The 21,746-nt window shown below is 37.4% G+C and overlaps 1 protein-coding gene across 1 annotated transcript in view; it reads left to right on the forward strand.

Moving 5' to 3' along the window:
* The first annotated feature begins 563 nt into the window (after positions 1-563).
* The window catches only part of LOC149141953 (uncharacterized), a 443,876-nt gene continuing 422,693 nt past the window's right edge, over positions 564-21,746 (forward strand). Inside the window, exon 1 of the mRNA XM_089448017.1 lies at positions 564-1,034. Coding sequence (XP_089304143.1) covers positions 858-1,034 — 177 coding nt within the window. The 5' untranslated portion in view covers positions 564-857. The remainder of the gene's footprint in view (positions 1,035-21,746) is intronic.

Genomic DNA, 21,746 nt, shown 5'->3' on the forward strand with positions numbered 1-21,746 from the left:
TAAATTTACCCTTTTTTTAATAAAATTATTAAAATGTATTTTAATTTAAAATCCTTTAATAATATATGATGAATAAAAATATATTTATATAAAATTTTAAAAAATATATATTTTTAAAGTAGATAACTCAGGAAACTCTAACCAATGACTTACGACAACACTATCTTAATATTACAACTATTTACCCTTATCAATCAACAATATATTTGTAATATTAAAATTAAATAATAATAAAAATATTTAATTTAATATATTTTAAAATACATCAAAATTTTGAAGTTATATTAATATTATTTTTAGTTAAAATATCAAAAATAAAATTAGCTAATCCTAGAGATACAATTTAAACGCAAGGGCTCGGAAAAAAAAGGGTCAAAAATGATTTTTTTAAACTATGTCATCAACAATTGGATTTTACTCCAATACACAATTTGACTTTTATTATATGATGGACTATTAATTTTTGATTATATATAATGTACTGCTATTTTGTTTTAAATGCCATGTGTGATCATGTTGAATTGATTTTTGATTTCAAAAGAACAAATAAAATATTAGTGAAGTGCCTTGTAATGGAGATTACATATTTTACCTATCAGGTTACATCGACTAATTTGCATTTATTTTATTTTTATTTTAGCATAGCATGGCATTGCAGCGGGTGATTTGCGCACTGACGACCATCTGCAAAGCTTAGCTTTACTTCACAGATTATTGTTGCATCGATCCAAGAAACATTCAGATTTCACAATCAGCATCGGCATTTCCCTCCTTTTCAAGGATCAGAAAGAAATTGTATTTGTACGAACGGAATTGGACTAATAAATCCCAATAATTTTGAAGATTTAGAGGAGAATATGGTGAATGCAGGCGCGGGAAAGCGCATGGTGTACAGAGTTAGATCTTCGACGACAGAGGACGGGAAAAGAGTATATTCGGTTCTTTCATGCGCTGACGATGTTGAGCACAGAAGGCATCGTAAAAATCCTTTTGATACAAAATATGTGCAAGCCGTACTGTCCACATTTGAAACGGTAAGCTTTCTAGCCACCACTCAGTCGGCATCTCAAGAAAATGTAAATACTTCAATTCTATATGAAGATGTTTTGCAGGACAATGTAAAATGTAAAATGTAATTTTTGTAGGCTAGACGAATACCTATTTATAATGGAACGGGGAAATATGTGACAGTAGTCGATGACATTTTAATTTGCTTTCGTGTGCACAATTAGGGTTTTCCTTGAATAACTTGTGGACCTTAGACATTTCAATGCCCGTGATCTCGAATTACCTGCATCTCTATAAGTCCAATCTTCAAGGAATATATCAATCTCATTTATGCATTATAACGTAATAGAAAACTAGAAGGGCGAGGAGCTGAAGGACTTTGATGGCCAAATATGACTGAAAGGTCGATGATAGCTTCTACGAATAACGAGAATTTATAAAATTGTAAACATAGAACACCGTGTAATTTGTAGTTTAATCAAAGAATAAATAGGCGCGTAACTGTCACGAAAACTCAGGTTGACGAACGGTGTAAATTATCGTGTTCCAAGTCTGAAATTCAATGCTGAATCTGATGGAAGTGTATACACGAAAATGCTTTCTCAAATATTACATGACAAGCATCTCTGTTGAATGTTTGGTTCTCCATTCCTGAAACATAGCACACGTAGAAGGAGATAGTTATGGTGGTTATTGTGCAATGCATGTCTATTGTCTATAATAATCAAGCACGTGGAGTGTGATTATGAAGTCAATACAATCAACCACATGGAGTGTGATGATAAAGTCAATACAGCTACTGTGCAATAGACTAGTCGTACATTATTGGATACCTGCATCATCACTACCCTATCAAATAGGTAAGAAGCTCAACACTACTCCACATGGCACACACCAATAGGTTGCCACTTGCACAAGTCACTTAATTCAGAGCAGATTACCATGGTAGTGATAAAATGACAAGTAGGAAAGTGGCACAACTTCTCCCACCTACCATAGCTAGTGAAAAGAAGCAGAGGTGCAGAATATGCTTCCTACACTAATCAATGAGAGAAGAATGTGCGTAAAATACAATATATAGTTGCAGAAAACACATAAGATATTAACAACAAACCATTAAACAATGATTTCCTTGGGAAATCCCTTCCAGGAGAAAAACCACACATTCCAAAGTGAGAGCTCAATGTATTATTAGCAACAAGTTACAATACTGTCACATAGCTTTGCTCTTAATCGCAGTATTTAGCAGCACCTAGAGAAATTTTGGCATCATAACAATACCCCTTTATCAAATGCTTAATATCTCCAACCCAAGTAGTCAATATATAGGCATAATTACATGCATCAATCACTCCTCATGCAAGACACATAGCATGCATTGAGTGGGGCACATGCCTGCCTAGATGCATGACTTGCATGCGTTCCCTAAGGTGTGTCTCATGCATGTCTTATATGAGTGAAGATGCTAAGTTTGCACACATATCCACATGCATGAGCTGCATACATGCATGCATTCAAGGTGTATGATACACCTTTCTTAATGTTCCAGCACTTGTTGTATACCTTGCTAGAGCATAAGGGAGAATACCTCAAACTGTGAACCAATTGCTAGGATTTGTGAGGCCCATAGACTCACTACACCACTTGAATTTATTTTTGCTTATTGGCTTTGTCAATGCGTTTACAACATTCTATAAAGTGTCAAATTTGTCTAGTATCACCTTTCCACCCTCTACCATATTTCGAACCAAATGGTATTGGATCTTAATATGCTTTGTATTTGTATGAAAGGTTGACCTCTTTGCCAAACAAATAGCATTATTACTATCACATTGAACTATAATAGCTCTTAGACTTATCCCTACATCTTAACAATGTTCATAAGCTAAATGGCCTACTTACAGGCATGAGTAGTTGTCATATACTTTGCCTCTATAGTGAACAAGGTGATCACATCTTGTTGCTTGCTCATCCAACTCACTGCTCTGCCAAATAGTCAAAAGACATATCTATAGGTAGATATCTGTTAAAATTGGCAACTAGGGCCAAACTCCACCTTGGACAACTCATATGATGGAGATGATATTTTTATTGGATTCCTCTTTCCGAGAGGTGCAAGATTGATCTAAAGATCATCTTGTTTGGATGAGCAGAAGTGAGATTTTGAATTTAATTCTCACACATGTGCAAATTGTCAAGGTCGGCCAAAAGTCTAATGTAGGCTCATGATGCCCCAATAGATGTGTCTCCACCCCTCATCGAATTGTATAAATAAGAGAGACATTCTCCTCATTTGGATCATCACTCAACACATCTTTCTCTCTCCTCTCCTCATTGGTTCGTACAACAAAGGAGCAACTCTTCTCTCTTCTCACATTGACTTGGGTTGACCGAAAATTTCAGGCAGAAATCGCAGGACTGTTTTTGGGCTATTTGCAGGGGCGTTGACCAAGGGTCAACTCATCTACTTTGACTGCGGTTTTTAGGCAGTTATTCTGATCTTTTGAGGCCGCATCTCCTGGCACAAAAATCGAGGCAATTGGAGTAGGTTTGATCCAAGTGGATATTGGTGGCCACCCACCTATTCCACCTAGACCTCCAGTCAGTTTCAATTGTTTCCTTGTTTATTTTAGCATTTACTATTTTTAGCATTTTTTCGGGTCCTGAACTTCTGGAGCAGTTTTGACCCCCTAAACAACGTTTTTTTGAGGTCCGTTGCAAGCCCGTAGCCATAGGTAGGGGCTTGCAGCAAAACTTGTAGTACTTGGAGAGACTTTTCCAACAAGGTATCATACACGCTAAACAGAGATAATATGACCAAGTTACGACCCTGGGAAGTTGGCTACCCAACTAACCCCAACGGGGCCCATAAACTCTTGGCGTTTCATTTCCTGGGGTTAGGGTTTTGGTTGTTTAGGTTTTTCTCATGTTTTTCAATAATAAATAGGCCCTTGAGCCTCATTGTAACACAGTTCAGAGGCATGTAGCCACCACATCTCTTCTTAGAGATAAGCTACCATTGCCCAAGCTAGTCTTATTTCCACTCTGTTTATAAGCATATTTCAGTATTCGATATTAATGAAATGAAGTGTTATTTCTGCTGCATCTTTGTATTTATGGTTATAACTGTGATTTGTTGCATTCCTGTTTAAATTTGGATCAGTGGTATAAGAGTGGGTCTGCTCTTTCTCTGTTTTTCTTTGCATGTCCCCAACGAGGTCGAGATATAAGGAGTTAGGGCTTGAATTGGTCGAACCTTTGCAAGACTAGCCTTGCAAATCCCGATGACCGCCCATGGCAGGAGATTTTAGGGATCAAAAGAGATATTTTGGGAGTTAGTTTAGGGATCTAGAACCTACCTTAGGTTCTAATCCACTTGTATAAATTGAGGTGAGCCATGAGGCATGTATGTATGTAGAAGTGTGTGAGTGAGTGTTAGGAATGAGAGGCCAATCATTGGGCCATGATTTCGCTTGTAAATATTTTCTTTATTAATTAATCATTTGTTGAGGATTTTTACGTGTATATTCTTGGTGTGAGTTTCAATTCAATATTATGTGTGTGTTGTGAAGACCTTATGGTTAGATGTTATTTGACATGCGTCAAATTTTTGGTATCAGAGTGAGTCTATGAAGCTGAGAGTCGTTGAATTTCATTGAGGGAAGATAGATTGCTATGGAGATTTGATCTATCTAGCGTGGAAATTTTGTCATGGAGAACGTGGCATCTGCAAAAGTTTAGGAGAAGGTAGGCTTTATGAAGGAAGGTTTCCTTTGTAATTACGTCCTTGTGAAGAAAGTGTTCAAGACTGTCTACTCCAAGACGTTTGTCTGCGTAGTGTTCAAGATCCGTTGAATGAGGTTGCAGATCAAAGTTGTGCTTGTTGTATAGCATAGGTAGAGAGCCTACTTATAATCTACTTATTGTTATTCATTATGTGATTAATGTACAAATCACGTATGGACTGCTGCAAATTCCATTTGGATTGCTTCAATTGAGCTAGATATGACAACTGTGATATCAACGGAGGAGAAGATAGGGAGCTCTGAGCAGAAATTCAATCCAGTGTCTTGGGGACGAGGAATCATTGCGTAACCATGAATTTCATGTGAAACAACTAGAAGTGAAGTTTAGCAGATCAATTAGCCGTACAACGTGAATCTACTGCTTATCTGTAGGAGAGCTGAAGCCAGAGAGCGTTTTTGCTAGAGTTGGAGTAATACCTTCAAGTTTAATGGCAGAAAGTGGTGATTAAAGATTTGATGGTGCTACAGATGATTTTGCAGTGTTGTGTGTTGAGAAGTCTACGTTAAGTTGACAAGGAGATGTTGTAACTGCAATGTCTAGATGAGTCGTGACAATGAACCTGCTAGCAGAAGAGATTTGTTGATAGCTTTCGTTTTCTTAGATGTCGAATTGTGACTGCATTTTTTTCTAGTGCACAAACAAAAAAAATCCTTCACAACCACAAGATTTTTGATTGCGCCCCAAATTTCTGAAAGATGTCTGGCTTGGAGAACGTTATTCGCAACCCAATCTACCAAATCTATGGTGGGTGCATTATATTACATGCATACGACTTTTAAAAACAAACCTCAATTCACTTTTATAAAAGTATTTCATAAAATTCATAAAATTGGTTTTTAATGGAATTTTAAAAGGAATGATAAAGTGAAGTTTTTAATGGAGGGATACAAATTGTTATAAAACTTTGTTTTTAAAAGGGATTTTAATAATGGGGTAATAAGGGAATGTATAAGAAGATATTTTGGAGAAAATTATTATAATTGTTTTTTTGGAGAGAATAAGTGGGATATGAAAGAGAATTAGTGTATAAGGTGAGAAATCAGGGAAATGTCAACAGCTTAAAGCAAGAAGCTTATGTAAGTTGGATGAGAGAGACTTAGTGGTGGCTAAAGGTATTTGTGGAAGAATGTAATGAAACTTTTTGTCTAAAGTCATGAGTTTTGAGGTCAGAGTCATAATTGTGAAATCCAAAGGAGGTTATGAATGCTCAAATGAACAAAGGTCCTTGTATAAGTTGAGTTGAAGTGAGAGAGTCTCTCAATGTAAAATTCAATTCAAAGGTCCATTAATGAAGAATTGATGTCAAATTAAAAGTCTGGGGTCAAAAAAAAATTTAGAGTCATAAGTCAAAAGTGCAATGAAGTTCGAGCCTTTGAATGTAATGGGTGCATGATCGGCAGAGCCCGACACCCAAAAATTCTGGTGATTGTGAAGACAATTTGAAAGAGATACTGTAGTTGTTGCAAAAAAACTGAGCAAAGCGCAAAGGAGTGTTTAGAAAGAAGGTTCAACTGAAGTGAACCATTGGCCAAGTTCAGAGGAGATAACTTGGTAAAGTGATTCAATTGCAGGTTATAGTGAACAAGGTGAAGTTCACGAAAGGAGAAGAATATGAAGATGCAGATTCCAGAGAAAGGCCACGATAATGCTATAGCAGTTAGCATTGCTGATGAAGAGAAAGAGATCGTGGAATTGAAGGCATGACTTGACATATTAATGGAGTTATTACAAAGATAGAGACACAGATGGGTAATAAAGTGAACAATTAAATGGCCAATTAAACAGTTGATGGAAAGAAGACTGAAGCACAAACTAAAAGTTTTAGAAGCAGAGAAACTTCAGACAAATATATACATTTGTGAACAAGAGGAAGGACCATTGCTGGGTGGCGACGATGATGATGTGAACATGGGTTCGATTACAACAAATGGCACCATAAATTTCTCTGAAAAACAGTTATTGAAGACTATTGTGCAGATTGAAAAGAGGTCAGAACAACCTGAGGATGATGAATGTATGGATATGGACACCAATAAGAAAATTGAAGAAGATGAGGAAGAGTCAGTGGGCAGCTTGAAGGATTGTATGATACATAAGGAAGTAATGCAGGGAGTCATAAGAGAGACCTCCAGGTCTCATGATTTTGAAACTAATACTTATTTTGTGTTTGCAGGTAGTGGAGAATCACAAGAAACCGAGAGTAAGCTGGAAATTAAGAAAGCTCAGGAACCATTGGAGGAACCTATGCAAGTCTACAAAGGCATAGATATGGAGGTTGTTGCTGTAGAAATGGATTTTTTAGAGGATTGGTTAGACAATCCAAAGAACAATAGTGAAGCAAATGAAATGATGATGGACTACAACAATTTGATAGAGGATGAGGACGAGGTTTCAATGAAGAAAATGCAATAGCAAAGTGGCTGCAATATGGATGACTTCGAGGAGAAGAGGCAGAGAATGAAAGAAGATGAGTGGTATCCTAGTGAATTCATGGAGGAAAATAGTCCTTTTCAACAAAGAATGGGTGATTTTTACTAGCAAGAAGACATGTTGGATATGGCAATTGAAGAGATTAGAAGATTGATGGTGAAAGTGTCACAAAAGAGACATATTGCAGGAAGGAAAGAAGATGGTAGAAGCTTTTTGATGACAATAGAACAAGCATACACTAGCAAGGAGAAGGGAGAATTGCAACATAAAGTTTGGAAACCTGGAAAACAGAAAAAGACAACAACAGAATGGCAACAATATGACAAAGAAATTGATCAACGACAAACGGAAGTTTGGGATCCAGGAGGATTTTATCATCTTATAAAGACTGATGGTCAGGAGACCATGATTTTCTTTTACCTGGGGAGTCTGCTGCAGGTGCATCTAACCTGGGTCAATTGTTTATTAGAGGAGTTAGTTTAGAAAGCTAGGATTTAATTATTTATTGTATTTTTCTATAGTTTTTAAGAGAGAATGATGATTATTGTAAATAGGAGAAGATTCGAGAGTATTGTGGAAGGTTTGAGAAGATTATGGATTAGTTAGCTCTTATCTAGGGATAAGGGATTGGATGAGAGATTTTAGGGATCAAAAGAGATATTTTGGGAGTTAGTTTAGGGATCTAGAACCTACCTTGGGTTCTAATCCATTTGTATAAATTGAGGTGAGCCATGAGGCATGTATGTATGTAGAAGTGTGTGAGTGAGTGTGAGGAATGAGAGGCCAATCATTGGGCCATGATTTCTCTTGTAAATATTTTCTTTATTAATTAATCATTTTTTGAGGATTTTTATGTGTATATGCTTGGCGTGAGTTTCAATTCAGTTTTATGTGTGTTTGTGAAGACCCTATTGATGCAAGAGCATTCACCCAAGAGAAAATCATTGTAATTAAGTAGACATAGGGGGTCATAGGGGGTCATGTAGCTTTAGAGAAGTAGTTTCCTAAGTCTCAAGTTAATGCAATATTTAGGCCTTTAAGTGATTTAATTAGATAATGGAGGAAGTTGTAAGTGCTCTCGAATAAATGAGAACATGAGTGGCAATAATGACAAAAGAGCCTAAAATCAATTAGGACTCTTAGAACAGTTCATGATTCGAGGAACTAAGGATAGACTTTAGGAATTAATTAATTAGAAGTGGACATAATGGACAGAGGATTTAGGAGTCTGTTCAGTAGATATAAGAGTCGAACCAGGATAGTTTAACAGAACTCCTAGCATATATGTAAGCCCACGGGCAGTGTCAAAAAAAGAGAGGCCACAATAGTGAAGAATAGGCCTGTGTGAGACAGAGGTCTCATTCTGTAATCATTGTTGATGTTTATTAATACAATCAACCCAATTTCAAGTGGGAATGCATGTTTCGAGTGTTGAATTGTATTTTGAACTCGTAGGTTCTGTAAGAGGAGTTGTAGGCAGAGTTCTGCAAAGCACGCAGAGGAAGAAAATGATACAGAGATTTGCAATGGATCATTGAATCCATTCGAAGGATCAAGAGGACAGTGATCAAGGGGCATGCGAAGTTAAGCCAGGAAGGAGAGAGCAAAGCGAAATAGCAGAGGACGGGAACCTTTAGAAGAACCAAACCATAGAAGTAAAATTGAAGAAATCGCGGAAAAATCAAGTAAAAGGGACGAATAGTGAAGTGAAGAGGCATGCACAGGAGCCATTTGATCTGAAAGATCAACGGTCCAGATGATGTCGCTGAAAAGGAAGGCGAAATATCACATAAGAGGAATTATTTATAAAGATTAAGTCCTGCAAGTGTAAAACCTAGTTTACACTAAGAAACGGTGCAAAACATAGTCGGAATTGAGTTCCGAACTTGAATTATTATAGAGAGTGGTTAAATCGCATATTGGCGCTTTGAAGCAGTCAAGGTGCGGTACAATGGAACGCCGATACGTCGATAGCGATAAATCGGCGATCGGAGAAGGCGGAGGTTGGACCAGCGTTGTGGAGCGATAAGATACGGGCTCGACGATAAATATAGTCGCGGGTCTAATGAGTTTGAAGTCCACTATATGTGTTCGGGGCGGAAATTCCATGTATTCCCTTCGTATTATGTTAAAGTGTTGAAACACTTCCGATAGTCGCATATCGGAGGGGAAGGGGCGATGAGGCACATGTGTAATGTGGCCTGCGAAAGTTCTGATAGCTGATAGCGATTCTGATAGAGGTACAACCTTGGAATCTGTGCAAAGGTCGTACGGAAGACGCGGAAAGGTATGTTTTGCGTAGTATTTCTTGTAAAAGGATTTTATAAGGAATTAAGCATCGATGAGGGTTTTATGTGTTAAAACCATAAGTAACCAAAGTAAAGGGAGAAAAGGTTATATATATGCGGTCGATGGTTAATGAAAGGCTTAACTAAGGTTTAGAAGGGTTTCTTAAGTCCCGATAGGAAAGATTTAACGTATGACTTTTATGATAGTCATAAGCAAAGGCTAGAGGGTTGGTATAGTCCCGATAGGAGGTTTTGGCGGGGAGATTGGTTCCGATACAAAGGAACTGTATAAGAGGGCCTTAACTGTTTGATATTATGAAGAATTGACCCCTTTGAGAGTCAATTACCTGGGACAGTTGTGTTATGCATATTGATGCATACTGTGGGCATCTGCGGGGTATCCTTGCATCACCTATGGTTAGATGTTATTTGACCTGCGTTAAGATCCTATCAAAATCTTGATCGAAGAAGCCCTCGAGCTACAAAGGAACGCGATGATGGACAACTTTGCCCAGATCTTTCAGCGGCTACCTAGGGGCGACGCATCTACTTCCAATAGTTACTCTAGAAGCTCCACACCCTTTAAGGTACAAGTTAACTTTGACATTCCCATATTTGGGGGTTAGATAGATGCAGACACCATAGATAAATGGTTAAATCTGCTAGAAGGATATTTTTTTGTTCATGATTTTTCTAGCCGGGAAAAGATTACTTTTGCTCTTCTCAAAGCTGACCCCCACGTTAAGGATTGGTGGGAAACTTACTGCGAGCAGAAAGATGAAAGTACACCCTCACTATTTTTGGCTGCACCCACTTGGGATTCGTTCTGGGACATCATCAAGGAGCAATGCTACCCTCTCGGAAGCTATGAAGATAAATACATAAAGTGGACCACATTGCGACAGGGAAGGGACCAAGACGTGCCAGAGTTTACCAATGTTTTTCATACCCTTCGCACGATGTTGGGTATCAAGGATTCTGAGAAACATTTGCTACTCAAGTACTGCGGCTGCCTACATAGGTACATCCAGGATCAGATGGAGTTCCTGGACATCTTCTCGCTCGGCATGACGTACCGATACGCTGTTAAGATTGAGCAGAAGCTTAAATAGAAAAAGCAAGACTTTCGATATGTGAATATGAAGCAAGGGAAAGCCGCCCCCAAACTACAGAGCAAAGGGCAAAGCCAAGGCGGGGCGACCCAGGGTAACCCGCTGAAGCCGCAAGCAAAGAACAACATCACAAAGACAAAGAAGGACACGGGAAAGTGGTGTCAGTTCCATAAGAGCTCCACTCATGACACAAGTGAGTGTCGAGCTAAACAATCACTAGTGGCCGAGCTGAAGGCTTTTGAGTCCGACGCATGTTCTGACTCTAAGTCATAACCTGACAAGGGGAATGACAAAAGGGAAGAAAATCATTGACGCGGAGCGGAGCCCAGTGCCACTATGGCCACCACCAAGATCCAGAAGATTGAACCTGAAGGTCCAAAAGAGGGGGAGCGCCTTTTCCACTCACAGATGTGGGTGAAGGGTTCTCCACTGCAGTTCATTGTCGACAGCGAGAGCCAAAAGAACCTCATTTTAGCAGAGGTCGTGAAGCGGCTGGGCCTATCGACTACAACACATCCGCAACCATACACCATCAAGTGGTTTCACCAAGGACGAGATCTCCGCGTCAGCCAGTAGTGTCGCCTTCCCTACAACATCAAGCCCTTCATGGATGAGGTATTGTGTGATGTTGCTCCTATTGAAGTTTGTGATGTATTATTAGGACAACCATACTTATGGAAGCGACATGCTGTATATGAGTCTAAACCTCACTCTATTATTATTTCTTTGGGTACTAAGTTATACAGGATATTGGAGGTAGCCCCACCTACTGCCATCTCTTTGATCTCTTCTAAGCAATGCAGTAAAGTCATCTCCCAGACTGGGAAATTTGTTTTCTTTTTGATTCGCTCTTGAAGTAAGGGGAAGGTCGTAGCCATGTCCATGGCCCCTGGGAAGGGTTCCTCCAAGCAGCAGAAGCAGGTGGATGCGGTCGTGGAAGAATACAGGGACATGTCCTCCTCACCTACAGGAGTACCCTTGCATTGTCAGGTCAAGCATTTAATCGATCTGACTCGCGGAGCACCTCTGCTCAACGAGCCGCTATATTGTCGTTCCATTCTGGAAAATGAAGAGATTAAGCGGCAAATCCAAGAGTTCAATTACTAAGATTTGTTGGACAAGGACAAGATTCAATGGCCTCCTCATCTTACTTCAAATCTGATGACAGGCTCAATGATATGTCTAATTATCATGCATGGAAGATGTCTCTTGACTTGACTTTGGAAGAGCATGATGTTATGGACTATGTGAAGGGAAATATTGCTGAACCTTCGTCAAATGCACCGGCTGCCACTAAGACAAAGTACAAGAAAGATGAGTTCAAAGCCAAGAAGATCATCAGGGATTCTATTCACAAGCATTTAGTTGCTTACATCTCCAATATGGGCACATCTAAGGAGATGTATGACAAGTTGGTTAGCATGTTTAAAGCTAGCAATGAAAACCAAGTCCTCTTTCTCAAGAACAAGTTGAAGGACATAAAGAAGGGAAGAGGAGAAGATATCTGATCCTACTTCATGAGGAATGATCTTCTATCCATTGGAGAAGTTATTGCTGACAGGGAGCTTACTCTCATTGCCCTTGGAGGCTCCCTCATGAATGGAATGTGTTCAACACTACTATCCTCTACAATGACAAGATTCCAAGTTTTGATGAATTGTTGACTAGATGTACTCAAGAAGAGGCAAGGGTGATGGAGAAAGACATGCATTCAAATAGGAATGATCCTACTGCATTCTTTGCTCATGCTAAAAAGAAGAACAATGTTGGTTCAAAGAAACAAGGTCAAGGAAGACAATGATTCAAAGATGGACGAAAGGGAAGATGCTTCAATTGTAATAGGTTTGGCCACTATGCTAGGGAGTGTTCTAATAAAAGGGATACATCTCGGGATGATGATAACAACAATCACAACAATTTCAGAGGCAACAACAATCAAAGGAATGGCAGGTTCAACAACAAAGGAAAGAGGAATGCTCCCACTACTCAATATGGAAATGGTCGGCCTCCCAAAAGATCAAGAAATTCCAAGTATGATGAATCTAATGTTGTAGATAACAAGCAAAAATAATTTTATCTTATATCTGCCCTCTCTACTGCCTCTCCTCCGGATACCTTAGATAATTGGTTGATTGATAGTGGTGCCTCAAGGCACTTCACTGGGTATAAGGAGGCTCTTTCAAATTTGATAGAAAAGGATACAAATTTGGAAATCATTCTTAGAGACAATGCCACCTATCCCGTGAAAGGAACTGGGAATGTTACTCTTCAATTGAATCAAGGTAACACCATTCATCTACAAGAAGTACTATATGTACCCTGTTGTCGCACAGAATGTCTAGGCACCGCGACAACGGCTCAGATCGGGGGTTGTCACCCTGATCCCCAATCTCTCTGTTTAAGCTGTCTCCCTACAACAGGCTAAGGGGGGTAGACCTTATGGAAAAGTGGAATGAAGAAGAACTCGTTGGGAACCAACCAGTTCGGGAGACACAGTGAAGCGATCAAGTACTTGATTAAGATTTAGCAAGACTTATAGGATTTGATTAGATTTTAAATGATTGATACCAGTGCCTTATGGAGTCAACGATCTTGTTAGGGAAATTAAGATCAAGTAATCGATTAGCAACTGCTGTTTAGATGAATGACTATATTATATGAAATGCAGATCCTAAAACTAATGTGAGATGCAAGAATCTTGGTTAATTTTAGTTTAAATGTCTATTTAAATGTGAACTTTTCAATCATTTCTGTGTTGAGCCTGATTTCGTAGTAATTGGCACAGAGAAGATCAGGAGAAGCACACTAAGGTGTGATTAACGATACCTCTCCTGAAATTCTAGCATACCCAGTGTTGCAGAGAACTGTGGCTTTGACGACTGCAAGGTCACCGTTTTAAGTACTATTAAAACATGCTTCTCAAGAAAAGACAGATGGAGATCTATTTGTCTATCGACCAAGCTTATGCTTGGAAGTAAATTTTATCTATGCAAAGTTAACTTATATGCAAATGCACCGGAAGATGAGATGAAATTAGACTTGAGAATGGGAAAACACTTATGCTGCAAAAGCCCTCAGTTACAAATTACTCAGAGATAACAGTGACCCAAAATGTGGATCTAGGCCAAATTCGTGATACACATCAAACATAAATGACTTATTAATATATTTAACAATTGTTTAGTTAAGTTTAAACCACTTAGATGTGTTTTTTACCACTATTAGAAGGGTATATGACTGTTGTAGCAAATAGTGAGGAAAATGATGGTTTAGAGATCAAACCCTTAGGCTCTAGGTCTTGAAGATCACTTGGCCAAGTTGCCAAAAAAATTTCAGTATCTGAAACACAAATTTTTACCAAATTTTCTGCAAAAACCCACCAATGATTAGCTTCAGAAAATCAAATATTCAAATCAGAAATGGAGCAAGGGAATCTAGGGCCAATGAGAGCTAGCATTAGGCCCAATAGAACTAGCGTTGGACTAGGAGAAGGAATATCTGGGCTTAGGAGCCCCAAAACTTGAAACCCTTGTTCTGAAAAAAATAATATTTTTCTTTAGATTTTAAGATTTATTGCAAAATATTTAATGGCTGGCCTTGTAAAAAGATTTGAGATAAGATATTGCCCTCCAGGGCCTAGATCTGTCTCAAAACCCCCAGATCTACTTGAAAAAATATCAGATCTGAAGATTTACTTGGTTGATTTCTCAGATATATTCCTGCAAACAATCTTTGAGCCCAGATCATGCCCTCCAGGGTCTAGATCTAGCTCAGATCTGAAGATTTACTTGGTTGTTTTCTTAGATCTATTCTTGAAAACAATCTTTGAGCCCAGATCTTGCCCTCTAGGGTCTAGATCTAGCTCAGATCTAAAGATTTTCTTGGATGATTTCTCAGATCTATTTTTGCACAAGTGAAAAGAGAAAAACCCAATACCTAATATGTACAAAAATAGAGAAAATCCCAAAAACCCAAGTGTTAAAATTCAAAATTATGAACAAAATTTCAGATCTACACAAGTAAATAACATATCTATACAAATAATTTACAGATTTATGAGTTCTGAGGAGTATGAGTCCAGCTCCGTTCCCAGATTTGATAATCTAAGGCTCTTAATAGTCAGATCTATCAAAATTTCCACAAAATATTTAAAAGATTTTGAAATTTTAGAGAGGTACTAGCCCAAAAACACCCTGTAGAAAAAAGATTATCGTTAGATAAATCCCGAGGCATATGTGAAGTAGGCTCTTCAGAAAATATGTGTTGAGAGTTGGCTGGTCCAACCGAGGACTATCCCCAAACGCTCAATGAGAACCTAAGAGATCTTTTACAAACATTAGATCAACCATCAAATCAAGTAGAGAAATAGAATAACAATAAAATTATGAAGAAATAGAGATACCTGCTATTTCAATCAAAATTAAAAAAATGTTACCCTAGATCCAACAAACTGAATAAGATACATGTATTCAGATTATTCTAAGAGAGCTATTGATTGATAGTTTTCACATAATATTTAGCAAAAATTAAAACAATGTTGTCATAAATTCATGAAGAGGAACACTACAGCACGTTGAAACCCCAAAGACTTTTGCATTAATCCAAAAAAGTATACAAGAGAGCTTAGTACACGATCCAGAGATTGGATCATCTCAACTTACAACTGACCTCCTATTTAAAGATAAATCTTCCAATGGCTAGTTCAAGTGATCCTTGTCAAAGTAATCTCGACTGTTGATGAGGATCAATTTTTTTTTTAATCTCATCCGTCGAAATTTTAATTATTGATGAAATTTCGAATTTTTCAATTAAATGCATTTTAACTTGTATATGAGTCAATAGAAATATCAAGTAGCCCTCCAAGACCGAGCACAAGCATTAACCTCAAGTCGGCTTCAAAATGGAATTAATTGTCTCTTTCAACCAGTGTTGTGAAAATTGCGATTAAATCGCGATTTAATGAAAAAATCGCCGGTATTTTTTTTGCCGATTTTTACTGAAAAAATTGCGATAAAAACTTAAAAAATCGCCGGGGGTCGCAACAACATAGTTTAATACTGTTTTTTTTTGGGTTTTTTCATGCAACTTTTTTTGAAAGAAACAAATAATTTTTGAGTGGGGCAGCTTAATGATCAAGTCTAGGCCCTAGTATGGATATGCTATTCATGGTAATGTTAAATTCTTAAAGTAAAAGTGACATTCTCCTTAATTTTCATTTTCATCCTTTTACTTAAATTTTTAACATTACCATGAAATGACTCAGGATGTTTGAGAGTGGTTCTAGCCTCATTGGATTTCATATGGAGAAAGTAGAATTTTAGATTTCATTTAAAATCCAGCAGATTTATCAGTTTTTTAGGATTTCAGGATTGGGAGATTGTAATGTTTCCAGGTGAAACCACCTACCCGGGCTACCTCTGCCACCAGTAGAGGACGTGGTCTACCTCCTATAGCTCCTACTTCTAGTTCTTCAGCTTCTAGAGCACATCAGACTCCACTGCCATCTCCACCAACACAGGCACCAACATCTACATCTAGAGGGAAAGGGAAAGCTGTGGCATTTTCTCGCGAGAGGGGCAGAGGAAATCAATAGGATTAGACTTTCATTTTATTGTATATGACATTATGACATGATGAGATACATTATCATATTTTTTGTTGATATTTTGAGGCTAAGTTGGGACTCAAGAGTGAGGACTTACTATTCAGGACATGATTCAATGTTATGTGTGATTTTAGCGCTAGAAATGATATTAAACATCTTATATATTAGTTTTTTTTATCATATTTATGTGTCAATGTATTTATTTTATGTTGTAGATGGTTTAGATATTAAAAAAATTGAAAAAAAATGAAAAAAATGAATATTTTTGTACCAAATGATTTTTTCCCGATTTTTTTCCGATTTTTTCCCGATTTTTCCTATTTTTTCCGATTTGTTCCCCGCGCCGATTTAATCCCGATTGCGATTTTCACAACATTGATTTTAACTAATTCAAAAATTAAATTTTCGAATTAATTTCCTCAAAATTTTGACTTTGACTTAACTCCAGGGACCAAAGGCTTAAAATTTAGCAAAATAATCAATTAACCTTAGTCCCTGGACTTCTTAAAATTTATTTTTTTAAGGACCAATGAATTTTGCCTTCAGAGAATTTAAATTTACCTAGGACCTAGAATTAATTAAATTTCTGGCTTAGGATTTTAATTAATTTTGGCCAGAAAATTTAATTAATTAACCTATGAGGGGATAAATTATTTTTCTAACTCTCAAGACACTTTACATCATGATTTTTACATTTTTACATCTCAAGGGGGAAGACCCATTTGCAAAAGAACCTCACAGACTACCCAGTTCTACGACACAAAATATAATCTAGCAGATCAAACAATTTGTAATAAAATAACCTAACCAAATAGTTAGGATTATTCCCAAATCACTTTTACATAGACTCGATCTAGAACACTAGGACTCCCCTAAGATCCCAGTGACAAAATCCATTCCGGCTTTGGGGTAAGGTTGAAGGAAAACTCTGCTGACCATTCGAGAATGGATCGGTGAGACAAAAAACCTCTTGGAATGTAGATCGTCACTAGAAAAGTAGGTTTACCTAGGTGATTACATACATGACATGGATCTGCTGAGATTATTTACATTATACACATGTAGACTGGATTTACATTATAAGATGATCCTCGGGCTGATGATGATAGCTGGATAGCAGGAACACATTAATTAGGCGCTATCCCTTTTGCAAAAAAAGGAGGTGTACTGCTATGTGTCGTTGACACGTAGTGGTCAACATCTGGCTCTACTTGGGGACACGTTGCTACAACGGAGGAATGTGAGAATCCAAATTCTGCATCCACGCAACACATAATATAACATAAGTAGCATCCATCCAAGAAATCATCATATAACGTTAAGCACAAGAAATATACAAGCTCTTCATTTATTAACTAGTCTAATAACATGAAAAACACAAATCTAACTACAAAATGAAACACTGAAATAACGGGGCATAAGGTTAGAAATACAATACAAAGATGCCCAATGGCATCAGATGCGTTCAATATAGTGCATACTGAGCATTTGCCTGTTTTCAGGCAAATCTGTCTGTTGTTTCTTGGATGTGCCATGTCCAATCCTGCATACAGTAGGACTTTTTCCTATCCGAAAATCAAGCTGTTCGCGACCATTTGCTGCATCAAATCGCTTTCTCATTCTCTTTCTCTTGCGCTTTTTCTTTGTGGCAGGTTGTATCACTAATGACGCGGAACATTCTTCTTTAAAACTCTCAAATGAAGTATGTAAGATATGCATGACACGTCTCTCTTCATTTTGCATCTGCTCTGTCAAGAATGATGGATCAGTCTCACATGTGTCATGAGTTATAACTTGATCTTCTATGACTGGTGGATTAACCATGTGAGCGTCAACTTGATTCTGATCAATTTCAATTTTATCCGGGTCACCTTCAATTAACCACTTTTCAATGGAAGAAATGATCTCCTCATAATAAGATGGAGCTTGCTGCAACAGATAAGGAGGTTTCTGATCCATTGACGTCTCCTTGTTTCTTTCATCCTCTGACCGAAGCTGAAATTTCTGTATCTGTATTGTTATGGCATCCATCTGGCTAGAGTGTTCAACCTTCATAGCACTGACTTCCTTGGCATGGTTTTCTTCCATGGTCAATAACTTATTCTGAAGACATATCTGACCAGCGTCCACATCTTTTATTACTTTTTCATTCTTTGCTTTTATGCCCATGAAATAGTTTTGCATATAGTTTACCTCTTTCTTATGATTTGCTTGCATGGTAGCTAACTAATTATTATAATCGAATCTCATGATGGTCATTTCTTCATCCATAGTTAATAACTTACTTTGCATAGAATTAATTTCTCTGCCATGATTAGCTTTCATGGTTTCCATTTCGTTCGGCATGTCGGTCCTCATATCCTCCATATTTTGAGCACACTTTTCTACTACGGTGGTTACGTGATCAGAGTGTTTAATATTCATTATTTCCATCTCCTCATCACGTTTTTTCAGTTGAGTGTTTAAAGTTTTCATATCCTTGACGTAATCAGTCACAAATTTCTCTTGATTAAGTTCCATATTTTTTACCAGCTGCGTTTCATTGAACTGCATGTCTTTAACCAACTGCTTTAGTTCTTCAATAATTTACTTATCATTTTCCCTTTCATTATCGACACTGATTTGATAACTTGTTCTTGCTTTTCCACTTTCATGGATTTGTCTTGCAATGGTGCAAGTGGATGGAACATTTTGATATGGAGAATTGTCTTGAAATCTTTCATTGACATTTGGATCCTTTACAAGATCACTTTCATTCTCTGCATAATTTTAGGGGCACAAGGCGAGCTACCTTGATAACCATATGTATCTGTAAAAGCATTGACGATGTCTTGTAAAGAAGCAAAAAAATCTTCAGGACAATTATTAAACCAATTCAAAGAATCACCCTCTAAAAAAAGGCAAATAGACGCATTTCAACATCTTCATGATCATACTGGGGAGAACTACAATATCTGAGTATTGTATGAGTAAACCTGCATAGATTCTTTCTAACAGCGACTGAATCACCACCCATGAACAAAGACAATTTATGAATGGCCACTTCCGGAATATCATGGAGAAGATTAGTAAAATGACACGGGGTAAATGAATCATCCATGATGACTTGCTTGAAAGGATAATGAGAGACCAAATGGATGATAGAGAGAGATCTCTGCTCAAGAAAATAGAGAGATCCACAAGAAGCGAGCTTCTAGTAGAAATTCTTGTAAGAAATGAAAGAAGTGGAGTAGCCACTTGAACATGAATCTAACTCTAGGATCCAAAAGGCAACAAACAACCGGATCAGTGTTACTTGGGAGCGGGAGTGAAAGTGGGGAGTGAGAGCAAAAACGGGAGCGGGAGTGACATTTTCAGAAGCTCTTGGTTTGGGAGCGAATCCCGGAGCGTTTTTTATATAATATCTATCTATCTATATTTATTTATTTATTATATTTTGATACATATATGTCAACAAAAACATGTAGAATAATGAATTAGATATAAAAAACATAAAAAAACATAGATTGAACCATATAACAACAATCATCTAGAAGTTATAATCCTCATCAACCACGTCTACAAGTTAGTAACATAGTAACATACAACATATTAAGTCTCATGATTCATCAATCTTAAAGTTTCAAGCTTTTAAAATTTAATATATAACATTTATCATCATTGATCACCAAAGTTGTACTTGTAAGCTAAGTGTAACCATTACAACAAATAATATCTAACATGAAATGAAATGTTATAAAATGAAATGAAATGAAACAACTTTCAACTTTCATGAAGCATCATATTCATAATTCATTACTAATGAGTTATAATTGCCAACTTCAAACTTAAATTGTCATATATTGTTTAAGAAAATATGATAATAAATATGAAAGAGTCAATAGTTATAAAAACTACTAGAAACTAGAAAAGAGAAGTAAATCTATTATCTATTTCTTATGCTTGGGCCTTTTGTCACCACGAGAAATGTCTAATTTTTTTGTCTTGCTGGAAAATCAGGATCTTTGTCATTAATATCATCCTCTAAGCATTAATATCCAGAGGTATCTTTGTCATTACCTTTGTATCTGTATAGGGATCTTTGTCACTAATATCACCCTCTAAGCATTAACATAAGATAGAAAAAGCATACCATGTCAAGTCAAGATTTTGTTTGAGTGATGCGTACATTTTTAGGAGGGTCATGATAGAGGTGTTCGACAACCAATGTCACTAACATCAAGGTACATAGAGAGATTGGTGCTCTTGATTAAATACGAGTTCCATCCCCTAATACATGACAAAATTCAATGGAAACATTGCAATCCCCCAATCCTGAAATCCTGAAAAACTGATAAGTCTGCTGGATTTTGAATGAAATCTAAAATTCTACTTTCTCCATATGAAATCCAATGAGGTCGGAACCACTCTCAAACATCCTGAGTCATTCCATGGTAATGTTAAAAATTTAAGTAAAAGGATGAAAATGAAGATCACTTTTACTTTAAGAATTTAACATTACCATGAATAGCATATCAATACTAGGGCCATAGACTTGATCATTAAGCTGCCCCACTAAAAAATTATTTGTTTCTTTAAAAAAAATTGCATTTCGAACATTACTACAAATTTTTTTTTGCAAAAAAGGCAGGGAGCGATTTTTTTTTAGGGAGCACGCTCCCGACCCGCTCCCACCCGGAGCACGGATTGGGAGTGGGATCGGGGGGGGGGGGTGGCGGGGGGCTCCCCCGCAACACTGAACCGCATATAGGGGAGGGATTATTGTCTGAGAAATAATAAATGGAAGAAGTGGAGTCGCCACCCAAACAAGAAATGAACCGAAATGTCCAGGTGCTAAAGGTGCAGATGAAACAATTAATGAGATGAAAAATTATAGGGCAATGAAAAGATCAAATGACGCCAGGAAAATTTGTGTCGCTTGACCGGCTAATGAATGGCGGAAAATATGAGATGATTAAAACGATGTCGAGAAACCAAGAACAGAAAAATTCTATCCCCGGCAACGGCACCAAAAAATGTCGTCGCACAGAATGTCTAGGCACCGCGACAACGACTCAGATTGGGGGCTGTCACCTTGATCCCCACTCTCTCCATTTAAGCTGTCTCCCTACAGTAGGCTAAGGGGGGTAGACCCTATGGAAAAGTGGAATGAAGAAGAACTAGTTGGGAACCAACCAGCTCGGTAGACATAGTGAAGCGATCAAGTACTTGATTAAGATTTAGCAAGACTTATAGGATTTGATTAGATTTTAAACAATTGATACCAGTGCCTTATGGAGTCAATGATCTTGCTAAGGAAATTAAGATCAAGTAATCGATTAGCAACTGCTGCTTAGATGAATGACTATCTTATATGAAATGCAGATCTTAAAACTAATGTGAGATGCAAGAATCTTGGTTAATTTTAGGTTAAATGCCTATTTAAATGTCAACCCTTCAATCATTTCTGTGTTGAGCCTGATTTTGTAGTAATTGGCAGAGAGAAGATTAGGAGAA

Source organism: Pinus tabuliformis, chromosome X, assembly GCF_031772625.1.
Source record: "Pinus tabuliformis cultivar Carrire ecotype Pingquan chromosome X, CPIR1, whole genome shotgun sequence".
Taxonomy (NCBI): domain Eukaryota; kingdom Viridiplantae; phylum Streptophyta; class Pinopsida; order Pinales; family Pinaceae; genus Pinus; species Pinus tabuliformis.